This window comes from Ambystoma mexicanum, chromosome 4q, assembly GCF_040938575.1.
Source record: "Ambystoma mexicanum isolate Mex_15411 chromosome 4q, UKY_AmexF1_1, whole genome shotgun sequence".
In the NCBI taxonomy this organism is placed as follows: domain Eukaryota; kingdom Metazoa; phylum Chordata; class Amphibia; order Caudata; family Ambystomatidae; genus Ambystoma; species Ambystoma mexicanum.
In genome coordinates this window covers 221,327,140-221,340,714 of record NC_090928.1, presented here as the reverse complement: position 1 = coordinate 221,340,714, position 13,575 = coordinate 221,327,140, and the positions used below count along the sequence as shown (strand labels likewise).

General features: G+C 44.7%; 1 protein-coding gene across 4 annotated transcripts in view; it reads left to right on the top strand.

The window, feature by feature from the left end:
* Nucleotides 1-13,575, top strand: part of WASF1 (WASP family member 1) — a 999,902-nt gene that overhangs the window by 830,949 nt on the left and 155,378 nt on the right. For all 4 annotated transcript variants that reach the window (XM_069607752.1, XM_069607754.1, XM_069607753.1 and 1 more), the window contains one exon: nucleotides 6,251-6,430. In XM_069607752.1, the coding sequence (XP_069463853.1) occupies nucleotides 6,251-6,430 (180 nt within the window). The remainder of the gene's footprint in view (nucleotides 1-6,250; nucleotides 6,431-13,575) is intronic.

Genomic DNA, 13,575 nt, shown 5'->3' with positions numbered 1-13,575 from the left:
CGCTCTCCTCCATGTCTTTAATAGAAGCAAAACTCCCTGCGCCAAGGCAAAGGTAATCTTCATTCTATGTAAAGTCCGGAGGCGAGCATTATGCTTGCTCAGAGCTATCTACCACAGCTGCTGCTGTGCTTGCTATAGGCTTAAAGGAAAAGGTCCTAAACATGGCGTTTCTGGACCAATACGCTGCTTTTAATATGTCTTGAAGACTTGCACTGGCTGCAAAAGCTTTGGAAGCCATGGCTCTGACTTCTCGCACCAAAAGCACTATGGTCTCTGCTGCTACTGCCTTAAACGGCTTTCTGTGCATGGTAAACAGTTCAGCTGCGATACACCAGCCGGCCGCATTTCATCGCTACTCACTTCGTATTTTTTGATTCAGTCTGTTACGCATGACTTGCGTTTCTCCCGGAAGTAAGTATACGAGATAACTGACGAGTGGCACTTAGTCTTCCTGGCTATGGAAAAGGTCACCCCGTCTGGGCCGAAGGATTTCCGGTCTACTTCTAGAGCCTTTAAATCTGACACTCTTCTACATGATACTAAATACAGCAGCATCGCTAGTTTGCCCGACAACTGCTGATCAGATAAATCTTTATTACGCAGCCAGTCCAAGAATAGTCTCAATACTGCAGATCCGTCCCATGATAGGAATGGGCGGTGCACTACCTTTCAATCCCCTCGTACAGGTCTCACTAATGCTGGGTGCTTCCCTATAGGGGACCCTTCTAACGGATCATGTCCGGCCGAGATAGCTGATCTATAAACTCCTACAGTTCGGAACGCTTTACCCTCTTTGGCTAGAAGCTAGAAAATTGAGCACTTGTACTAAAGAGGCAGAAACAGGATGAAGGTTGCGTTGGCTGCACCATAGGCTACATCTCCCCCAAATCGCTTTATAACTTTTGAACGCAGAGGGGGCCCAGGATTACTTGATGAATTCTGCAGCTGACCCCGAAATGCCTGTCAAATTCAATCTGCTCCCGAAACCATGCACGCGATCAGAGGTAGTTGGCCGGTCTTAGTCGGAGGAAGATAGCTCCTTGACAGATCCTCCTGGGGATCCTCTCTGAGAGGGAGGACTTGCAGGAGATCTGTTGAATGTTCCATTAGAACTGGAAACCACGCTTGCAATTTCCAGTTCGTGGCTATCACTACTACCTCTGCCTTTTCTCTCCTGACTTTCACCAGAACTCTCGCTAGGATCACGAAGGGGGGAAAAGCGTAATGCACTGCGCCCGACCATGCTTGGAGAAAAGCATCCGCCCCTTGGTCTTCTGGGTCCAGCCTCCAGCTGAAAAATCTCTGTAATTTGTTCAACCTGGATGCGACTAGGTCAGTGTGCAGGGATCCCCTGGGGGCTGCTATCTGCGCAAACACCTCCTTGTGCAGCATCCAGTCGCTGGAGTGATGCCAATAGCAAGAATGCCAATCTGCTACTGTGTTCTGTATGTCCGGAAGGTACTCTGCTGTCACAGAGATCTTGCAATCGAGACAATAGTGGCAGAAGTCGTTGGTTAGTTCCACTAGCATCCCTCCTAGGTGATTGATATATCGAACTGCAGAGATGTTGTCCATCCTGAGTAGGATATAACACTCTTCACTGTCCTTTGGAAAAGCTTTTATTGCAAAAGAGCTTGCAAGCAGCTCCCGACGATTGATGTGGAGGACTGGCTCCTCTTGGGACCATCTGCTGTCCATCTCCAGGTGGCCGCACCTTGCTCCCCAGCCTGTTTTGCTGGCATCAGACTCTATGATCAGCTCCGGGATGGCTCCTAATATGGCTCGCACATTCCAGGCTTGCATGTTCTGAAGCCATCATTCTAGCTCTGACCTCCCTTCCTGATGTAGAGGTACTAGTTGGTAATAGCCCAGACCTCCTTGAAGATGCCGGATCTTTATTCTCTGCAGGGCTCTGTAATGGAGGGTCCCCAGAAAGATGGCCTGGATGGAAGTTGCTAGAAGCCCAACAGTCCTTGCCAGTGCTCAATGAGATATCATTTCCTTTGCTAGTGTCGCTTTGAGATCCTTCTTTATCGTTTACATCTTGGGGCCTGGTAGTTCCAACATTGCCTTTGTGGTGTTTACTATAAAACCTAGAAACTCTAGGTGTTGTTTGGGAATGAGCTCCGATTTCTCCTGATTTATCAGGAAGCTTAGGGAAGAGTGAAGCAGGGACACCCACTCCGTCTGTTCGATGAGGGCTTGTCTGTCGTTTGCTAGTATCAGAATGTAGTCTAGGTAGACAATTATCTGAATCCCTCTCTCTCTCATGGCTGCTGCCCCTGTCCTTGTGATCTTTGTGAAAGTCCATGGCGCTGAGGCCAGTCCGAACAGAAGGCATTTGAATTGCCATATCTGCTTGTTCCATAGGAAGCCTAGGTACTTGCGTTGCTCGCTAGCGATCGGAATCACCAGGTAGGCATCCTTCAGGTCTAACCTCACCAACCAATCCCCTTTGCAAAAGATGTCTCTGAGGAGGTGCACTCCTTCTATTTTGAAGTGCCTGTAGACCAGACACCCGTTCAATTACTTTAGGTTCATCACTGTTCTCACCTTCTTCCTTTGAACCAGAAACATGCCTTGCTAACATGCTCAGTTCTCTGTCTAGGAGTTCGCTCTCCCTGCGTGCCAATTTTTTAAGAATAACAGTGTCCTGCCCCCTACATCGTGGTAGGTCATCGCTTTTCTCACCTGTTGGTGTGCTTGTGTGACGATAACAACCGCAGCCTGTTTGTCCACTGTTGTTGCACCCAAGGCAGGGAGGAACGCGTCTTCTTACCAGGATTCTCTGTAGTGAGTCCTCGAGTTTTGAGGTCTTCTCTGTAAGTGGAATGGACCGGACGTATGACCTCTGTTGCGGCCGGTCCCGGCAATAACTCTCGAGGAGAATATATTTTAATGGAGGTTTGGGGCATCTCAAGAGCTGCATACGTGCCCACAAACCTCCCCATCTATTTCACAAATGCTTTGCCAAATAGCAACCTTTGGGCGGTCTCTCCTGCCTCATAGGACGCTAAATCCCCCCGTTTAGAATCTATTTTCAACAGAAGGCTTCTTCTCCTTTCTGAGGACAGAGCACAATTTGCATTCCTAGGAGGCACACAGCTCTTTGTGCCCATTTGTCCAGGGCATCCAGGTCAACTGGTTCTCCTGTGTCCCTGGCCCTCTCTGCCAGGTCCATGATCTTAGCTATGCGGCCGGTCAAGTCCAGGACCTTCTCCTGGCAGCCCTTCCAGGCTCGGTCCATGCCCTTCCTCAAATCCCTGGCGGCTTTGGAGATGAATGTGGTAATCTTTGGGTCTAATTCTGGGGTCTCTGCCACTTTGCCGGATATCTCCGGCCTAGACATTCTGAGCACATTCGTAGTCTCACCTTCTTTTCAATGGCTTGCGTAACCTTTGAGCCATATAGGAGGTCACTCTGAGTGATCGGTACTAGTTGTTTGATCTTGGATGCACTATTGACTCGGGGTCAAACATATCCATCAACTGTTCTTTGGGCTCCTCCAAATGCTTCCCCTTGCATTTTCTTTTCCTGCTTTTTGACTTTTTGAGAAGCTTTAGAGTCATCATCCCCTGTGTTTGCGCCCCTGGGGAGAGGGGTAGGAGGCTTGGCACAGTTGTCCACAGTAACAAGTCTCAGGAGGCTTTCTCTTACCCTTCTTGCCATGACCATGGGGAGTCAGTGAGCCTTTCCATTCACGGGTTTGTTCTCTCCCCTTATCTGTTGCCTTGCTAGCAGGCTGTTCAGAGGACGTGCTGGTGGTTGCTTCGTGCTGGTGGTTGCTTCAGAACCTCTTTTCTTGAAGCTAATTTTACTGTGGACAACTGTGCCAAGCCTCCTACCCCTCTGCCTCAACACCGTAAAGGTCCATCATTCTTCACACTAAAAGGCTGAGACCCACCAGCTTGGAGGATCTCCAAGTAGGTCATCGTAACATACTAAGCCAGCACTGCTACATCCCACAACAGGCCTGCCCCTTCCTACCTCCCAAGAGGACGTGCCACTCAGCCTGCCCTGTTCAAGCACACAGGCACACATTTGCGATGGAATCAGATGAAGGGAGTGTAGGAAGCCAAGAGCAAGTGCTCCCAGAAGAAGAATCAGACCTAACTCTTAGCTTTAAAAGAGTCTCGGGAGATACTTCTGTTGACACAGTATCTGTTTGGAGCTTGCTATTGTCAAACACTGCATTGTCTCCATATTTTTCTGTAAATTTTAGGTTTGTGTATCTAAATCTCAGTGTCAACTGTATTTCATTGTGTTGGGGAAGGTGCATATCATATTGACGAGTGAACACTCTTGAAAACGTGCAAGACCACACGGCCAAATGCTTGTGATGGCAAACCTAGTTCTTTGACCTACTGGTTGCATACTGCTGTGCAACTAGCTTTTAACCCATGAGCTTATCCCAAACTCTTTGCCATCCTATCTTTTCACCCTGTTGCTTTATGCCAGCTAAACTGAAAGGCAGATGGCCACAAAACACAATATTTTACCTAGTTTGCCCAGTTCTCTGTCTGCTACACCACCCACACGGCTTAATAGCTTACTTTCTTTCATCTTACATAATTAATTTAAAAAAATAACTAGATGTTTACGCAAAGTAGTGATTAATAGTTCCAACCATTCTGTACAAAAAACAGATCTCCGCAATATCATACACTGTATTTGGCCTCCTGCAGGAGAGAGCTGGCCAGTTTGGAGACACAAGTGGAATCTGCAAGTAGCTGGCCTTATTTCATGCCAGCCTGCTGCACCTCTGCACAGCCTTCAGCCTGTTCTTGGATGCTGTGCCATAGGCCTGAGTCTGTGAGTCTCCACTGGAGTACCACCCCTAAAGACCCCTGCCCACTCCTCTGCGCACCTCCTGGCCCACTTGCAGGTCCTGGAAACAGTTATTTCCGATTTGTAGACTTGTGTGAATTGTGCAAGCCCTGGTTCTCTTAAAAGCAAAAACATAATATTTCAGCACCCAAGATGATGGCTCTGACTGCTAATAGTGATAAATACTGCTCTTCATGGGTTCCCAGGGCTGGAATGCTGTGCTTGGGCCTACTTAGCTCAGGGTTGATGGCTGACAGCCCTGCCCTCCCCCGAAAGTGTAATTTAACGATATATTGAAAACAGTTGATATCAGTGACAGTTAAGGGCCATCATGTCCACCTGAAGTTGACGATTACTATGCCTGCTGCAACACCATAATACATACTTCGTCTCAGGCTATGACTTTCCTTTAACATTGTGAACCTTTTGATTTATGAAACCTCTGAACTTCTCCTTAAACAGCAAATGATGGGTCAAGCATACCTATATGGGACTCTGCCTTGTGCGACACCGACCGCACCCAGCTGCAAGGTGCCTTGCAATGAAAACTGCTTCCAAAGACTTTTTGACATATCCATTTGTGTCCATTCATGCAGACAACGTTTACATTTTACAGACACTCACCTCACTAATGTCTTACTTCGGCAGTACACAAAAATGCTGCATTATTGTCTTGAGTACAAACTTTTAGTGATTTAAAATTATTTGTGCAAAATTGCTAATTCCATATGTTTGCTTGCTAATAAAAAAAATGTGTTAGTAAAATATGCTAATCAATTTTTTAAATCTAATTAATGCCTTACATTAGCATGAGTCAGACGAGCGCAAATGCATTGGAATCTTTCAGCCAATGTTTTTTTTACATAACTTGCCAATGTCCTGTCACCTTAAATGTTTTGCCAGTTTGTATAACATTGTTTTAATTGTATCTTCGTATATCTGTACTCTTGCCAACTAAGGTTGGTATTGTTTATTTTATTGAAGTTGGCACTGTGTGGAAAGGAACACACAAGTGGCTTGCAAAGCTATGGTGTCCCGATGGAGGTTTTGATGCCCTTTCAGTCAATTTTGGTCAAACGAAATTTGATCGCAGAGTCCCATAATGGCTTGTGCTTCTAGCAGTGTTGACAATGTAAGACATGTTGTTAAGACAGCAAGTTTGCCAACATTGTCTACAGAGGGAACTAACATATAAACACTTCAGTTAATCAAACTATTTGACATTGATTTAATAAAGATTGTGTAATGATTATCATAGGTGTTATGATTATATATTAGCAACATGTCCCTCGTTAGTATTCCATTGCAGGCCCGGATAACAATTATGATCCATGTAATATTGTGTCTGCCTAAAATTTGTCTTGGTAGATTTAGCCGAATATGTACAAAGGGTAAACAAAAACATAATTACTTTGTATCCTAGAACTCAATCCTACGCAGATCACATAGATGGGCCCTTCTCGCTTGCAGCATTGCCCTATAGTCAAATGACTGAACTTCTCAACAGGGCTGATGATCGAATATTAGTGAGACCCCATGAGCCACCTCCACCTCCACCAGTACATGGTCCCGGAGATGGGAAATCCCTACCTCTTGGTATAAGGTGAGTGTTTTGGGGGTTGATTTGGATAAAAGGATAATTCTTTGTAAAAGTGAAAATGTTTTATTGGAATATATTAATGCGCAAATTAAAATGTGTGCCGCATGCAAAATGTGGCAATATTTTGTGGCTTGCTGAGAAGCATGCAATAAAGATTTATCCTGGTTGAGCATATGTATTCAGCTTGTGTACATCACCTCCAAAAGATGTTTACTTTTAGCCTCTTCTTTGACATCAACAAGTATACCAAATCTCATCAAATGGGTAAACTTATTTGAGCTCAAGTCTCTGATGCATTCTGGAATTCATAGTGTATTCCATAAGTCATTGTCTTATTTCTTTCATTGTTCTGATTATTCAAAAGTAATTGTTTATTATTGCAAGTAAACCTAACCCATTCATTTACATGTTCAATAATGCACGTCTGTATCTGACTCTACCTTCGTGCCTAGGCGATTAATCTTCCGGAATCCTCATTGTTTTTTAAAACATGTTTTAATCAGATTTCTACATTTAAATATTATTAATAATGATGAGAGATTACGTTATATACATACACTTGGTTGTCAATGGTTTTTGTGATAAGGCAGGTAGAACCCAGTGTAAGGATGGGCGAAAAGTCAGCAGCTCGCTCCTCAGCTGTAAGAAAAACACATTAAATGTCAATGAGCAATAATGACGAAAAAAAACGGTCACCCGTCCCGTTCAAGAACTCCCCGGTATTCTCTCCTACCTGGGAGTAAAGGACAAGTGTGGGTAAACCTACTGCTGTAGTTCCTGCTGTCTGTCCATCTGCTGTTATGGGCAATAGGCCAGGCACCATCCAACGGAGCAGGTACTGGACTCATAAGACCTACTCCTGACCCCGGGTGTAACAAGGGCTCAGTTAACTACAAAGTTCCAAAACTCCAAGCTAGTCCATTGTGTAGCGAGGCAGAGGACAGAGGACCTACCTGGGCGGAATGAGGAGGAAAAGCCATGGGAATAATTACCTTTGATACTCACAAACACCAAAACGGGAGAGGGGTCCAATGCAATGAAGAGACATACTACAGGAAAGGTCTGACTTTTAGCGTTGCAGTCAGAGAGGGCAATCCAACTAACGGGTCAACAAATCCCAGAGCCAAAAACGACCAAGTCACTCCAGGAGCAAAACCAGAGTAAAAAAAAGCACGTAAACAGGAGCCAAAAGAGAATGCCACTCACTGGTTGATAAGTTGAGAAGCAACGTCCTTCCTTGGCTATGGTATGTATTCTCTGTGACACTGCAGAGTTCTGGGTTGTGTGCGTTCCGATTGACAGAACATTCTGACGTCGCACCGTTCATGACATTGCAGTCTGCGTGTGTCAGGGAAGCTGCAGGTAGTTGTCAGGGCTGCTTCCGTGGTAATCGCCATTTATTGCGGCACAGCAGCATCATTTGAGAGAGCCATGCCGTGCGGATACTGATGGTTCTCCTTCTGAAAACTGATTAAAAGCTAGTGATCCAGAATATATCACCCATACTGGCCTGCCTTTTAAAAAATGTATATGTATGCAATCATCTTTTTCTTGAGAACTCCAAGCAGTTGTGCTCCTAGAGCACAAAGCTGCATGACCTCCCATCATAGTTAAAACCCTATTATGTACTGTTGAAAAACATTCTTAATGATCATTACATGCAATGCAGATGGCATGTCACCTTTTGATCGCCTTCAGGAGCGTTCTGTACATTTGTATTGCTAATGTTCTAATTTTGAACGTTGGTAGATAAGTTAGGCATCACTAGTATGTGAGCAGGCATTTTCCCCATTGAAGTCTGTGGTCTTTAATATCTTTAACCAGTTTCTTTTGAATGATATGTTTTGGGGTGACATTTTTGGATTTATTTAAAAGTATTTCATTTGCCAATATTTTAAGATATTGCATATCTTTCTTTGAATGCTTTATCTAACAGAACGCTCTGGCGCTCACTGCAACAGCACACTGCTCTTTCTCAGCAGAGTGTTGTGAGGCCTGCGACGCAATATCATACTCTGACAAATCAGCCACCTCCACCGTGTTCTGTTGTGCCCCACCTGCTACTGAAATTAAGCGCAAGTGCAGAGGCACCCTTTAAGGTCTCACGTGCACTGAAACTCAAACTGCTCCTAGTACCCAGGCTGACACCAACATCGGCGCTGGGAATGAGACATCTCATCTCCTGTGGAAGGTCTCAAGGCAGCAGGCTTTTGCTCTCTCTAAGCAGATGTTTGTGGGTAGTGCTGGCTGGATACATCCCCTAAACTGGACTTTTTTAATTCATGGATTCGCCCTTTACCATCATCTTGCACAAAGCAGTTGACTTTCTGTTCTTCCCAATAACAGAACATTTGACAAGCTTAGGAGCATCCTGGAATCAAAAGCTAAGCAGAAGGTTCTCGTTCCCTTCAATAGGGTATTGTAGGATTCGGTTCTCTGTGGACATAGCCTTGCTCTTCATTAGTAGTGGTGATCCTGTCTTTCTGCTGCACACCTTTTTCCAAAGCTTCCAGTGCATTCCCAAATATTGCTTCTCGATAGGGAATCCAAGAGGCTAGACACATTTAGTAGCAAAATGTTTACCTCTTGCAGCTTGGGCTTTTATACATCCCTTTCTGCACAATGCTCACACCAGTTGTCCGTTAAGCTTTGCTGAGGAGTTTCACAAAAATGTAGTGCATGCAGTGATCGCTGGCAAGGACTAAACAGAATCAGAAGGCTGACCCGTGCACAGTGTTTTACTGGTTATCACTGGTGCTAGTTTAGTTATCATGTAACATACTAGACGTGCATATCTGACTTATTGGTGAATGTCCAAAAGCAGGTCAACGAGATGACGTTTAACAGATCATTATTTCAGCTTGAATACCAAGGAGTCATTGCCAAAGTGTAAGGCTTCCAGAGACACTGTGAGGTATCTGGGTCTGTTGTGATAAATCCAATGAACTCATTACTGTTTTCCTGGCGGTGACCTACTCCCATGTGGCCAGGGGACGACAGCCACTACCTGATTCTGACCCTGGGGGTGGCTCTATGAGGGAGGATCACATGGGGGAGACAACCTCCGGCGAGATGCCCTGAGTCCATCGGGTAAAACACAGTATCCCCCACCCTTTCTTTTGAGGGATACTCTCTGACACCCAGCACGTTAATGGCCTATTGTCATCTAACAGTTCCCCCTTATAGAAGAAATCATGAAACCGTTTTCTTTACCACGTTAGTCTGGCCCCCCACCTTGAACCCAAACACCCATAACTCGCACATATCACTTTCTACTTGTAATATGCCTTATTTTAAACGTCCTGAGAAAAACCATTTGAGAGTTAAAATACTGATGACATTCATGGACTCCAACTACCATAATCACTCGGGTACTGAGACGAGGAGGAGGAGGATGAAAGAGTTTGTGCAGATTGACATATGGTCGAAATACAACATGCAGCCTAGTTTTTCAAAGCCTACCTTGTGTGGGAAATTTAAAGATGGTGACCACACTAACAATGTGAGTAGTGCAGGAGAGGATGGTAAACTCCAGGTGGAGGCTTGCGAAAGCCAGACACACAGAGAAGGTTAACGGGACAGAAGGAGGGAGAACGCAGACTAGCAGGAAAAGCTGTGGAGCCACAAACAATTTCGTAGAAGCTCCTGTGTGTCGGGCCGTTCGTGGAAACGCGTTTGTCAGTCCAGTCTGAGAAAGGAAGCCAGTGTGTGACCGCAGAACGGCACGAAACACTGAAGAAACCGCAGTTGACACCAGGGCAGAAAGCAAAGGAAGCAGCTGTTGCACAAAGGCGAGGGCCGAGTCGGAGACGCTGGAAGAAACCAGTGAGTCTACCCAAAGCAGCTGGGGACCCAGGGAAGTTCTGACAAGCGCACCAGCACATATTTGATAAATATGAGATTGTTAATGATGAAAAGAGCATAAGAAGAATATTTGAATGCAGTGAAGAAAAAGTATTAAAGTAACATCCAATAAGAAGAATGCCTGGCCAGAGTTTGGAAATTTTACCTGCCATATTAACTTGGATCTATGCAAAAATTGCTTAAGAGACTGAGGTATCTATGAATTTTCTCAGCACTCAAACATATCAATATGCATTTCAACTTCAGTTACTAAATGTTACCAATATATCCTCAAAAAAAGATGAACATTCTGCGTAAGTTGTGCGATAGTGAACACACAAACTGTATGTACAAAAGTGAACACTCAACGCATTACATTGAACGTGTGACACACACCTAGGCCACCTCCTCAAAAACTTAAGACACTACGATGAAGTGGAATGGTCGAACAGAATCGTGAGTGGGGGGAAAAAACCAGCTGGGTTATAGCCGTTGTCAACTTTTTTGAAGAATTAGGCCTAATCAGAACCAAGGGTTGACAGCGGATCGTATAACTAATGAAAGGGGAGGGGAGTTGCAGGAGCAACGCTGATGGCTTGCAGGTTCTGTATAACGTACTTTAGGAAATACATAATTGAGTCCAAGATGGACACGCCTTGGAAGTAAAGTGGAGAGACAAAAGCCCCAACAGGGGACACGGGAGAAAGCCTTTTTTCTTTTGGTTCTGTAAACTTGTAAAAATTGCATTTTGTTTTTCAATTAAATCAAGTATAATAAAAATAAAAAATAAATGCATTACAGGACTCATTGACCAGATCAGACTTTAGTGCTCAACAAATGTCAGGCAGCAGGATAAGAGTATTAGTAGCGCTTCATTTAAAATCATTACATGTGTTTAGGTAAACCAAGTTACAGACCTCTTTGCCTTAGGTGCCCAGTTGGTGGGCCCTCGAAGGGTGGGGACCCAGGGCACGTGCCCCCTTTGCCCTCCTAAAAACTAGACTTTGTCAAGCCATTCGCTTTTTAATGACATCCCGCTGTAGTGTAATTTCACTCTTTTCATGGCTTCCGGTCAAGACCGCTGCTAAGGGGTCTGGTTTCTTTCACTGGGGCTGGAATTTTCCCTACTCTAATTGCTGACTCATCTAGGGTTTTTAGTACAGAAAAAGTAGCACATTTACAGAGATTAACTGTGGACTTAATATCCTCCTTGGGCTTAGCTGTCAACTGTAAAACATCAATTTTAACACAGACATTGAAATACGTAGGGTTTCTATAGGAGTCCGAACTAGGCATTCGTCCCTTTCCCCAACAAAGGTGAGAATTCAGGACTGCCTGATGTTTGGTTCTCACAAGACCCAAGAAAATAAGTACAAAGTCATCTCATGTCCTCTTGTGTTGTTAGTTCCCTATTTCCAACTGCACCTGATTGACAACGAAAAACACATGTTCACCATTCGGGATTGGGAAGCACAGCCACAGTTGGTTATTGTGAAGAGAACAATCCTGGTGAGTACAAGTTCATCGCTTGCAGCGTTGGTACTGCCTTTACAGAAGGGGAGCACAAGGTTTCCATTAGAACTGACTCATACCTTTTGATATGAGGGGTGTAAAGAACTCATAGTGGCAACAGTAAAGACAGACACAAGTGATCACAGTTCAAGGGTGTTTATTGAACAATGAATGCAGGGTGGAAAAACACCTAACCTAAATCTAAGATGAGTGCAAGCATCGACCATCAAATGAAAAATAAGGCATTACTAGTGGCGTCCTGTCAAATATACAACTATACTCTACAAAAGAAAACTATTGTCAAATCCTTACACCTAATTACACAAAGAGTGTGGGATAGGGTTTCAATAAAGAAGGACGTGTTCTCAAATCATAAGTCATGATTGCTTTAGCCAGGAGTCCTCCTTCCCCAAGTTTTGTTCACAGGACAAAGTGGGATGTCTGAGCACAGCACACGCTCAAGCTTTCCCAGGACGAGCCGAAAGTTCGATACCAGCTATTGGGCTCTTGGATGGTTAAGTCTCTTTTAACAAATGTCTCTTGCCTTCGAGGCCCGATGTATCCAACAAACAAACTCAAAGTTTTGCTTCACGTATACCTTGGGCGATGGCTTCACCTCTGGGCCCCCCTCTTCCGGGCGTAGACCCTTCACAAAATTTTATATGTGAACTCAGGAGGCTTTTGTCATAAGCAGATGCTAAAGATCTGTAGCTCTTACTCGGCTTCTTCCCACTGATAACCTTTGAGGCAGCCTATTTCCATAGGTTCGTCTTTTATATTCTTTGGACAGTGTCTAGCAAGATGTACGGTTTCCCTACAGGAAAAACAGAGGAGGTGGTTTGCTTCCTTTTACTTCCTCCATTTTGCTTTCATCTTTAGTTCTTGGATCAGGTTTCTTGAACTCCAGTCATCCCTTCCATGGCTCTATAATGACCCCCCTGGTTTATCTATTCCCTGGGGTGGAGGGCGATGGATGAGTTTATGATCTCTTCGATCGTCCCATCGATGGGTTGGCTGGAAGAATTTAGCCGCATCTAAGTCGTTTTGCGCAGTCTCATTGGCCATGGCTAAGGTAGGTTGTTTTAATTGAAGGAAGTATTTTTGCAAAAAAGCGGGTAAGGAATTTGTAAATTGTTCTAAGGTAACCCTCCCAGTCATTTCTTCTAGAGTTGTATTATTAGTCCATAGGGTCACTGTGTTTTTAATCCGTTCACCCATCTCTAAAGGAGTTTCTCCCTGGTTCAACCTATTGGCTCGTAATTTCTGCCGATAAAAATTGCAGGTTTGCCCTACTCTTCAACATGCCTTCCTTGATGTATAGGAAGGAGGCTCCCTGTGCAAGGTTGAATAGTTGATAAGAAGTTTGGAGTTCCCCTTTTAACAAGGGTCCCAAATAGCATTTCTTAAGGTTCTCTCCCCACCCAAGTTGCCTTCCTTGTTCGGGCTCACTGTGGATTTTCTTACTTTCACAAATCTAAATGTCCTTTTAAACAGTTCTTCGGGGTTCGCCCCTCTTTGTCGACTCCCCTCTGCCAGGTTCTCTCTCGCCAACTTTTACAGATAGTTTACTGTGGACACCCCGTGGTCAGGTTCACTTCAGTTAGCACGCTGTTCATAGGAACTTCAGACATCCCCCTTTTCCGTTCACATCCCTCTGCTGGGTACACTCTTGGCAGCTTTTACCACACAGTTCACTATGGGACTTTTAGACTTTGTCCCTTTTCGTTAGCATCCCTCCGCTGGGTTCACTCTTGCCAACTTCAACGCAGTGTTCATATGCTAATTTCACCAAG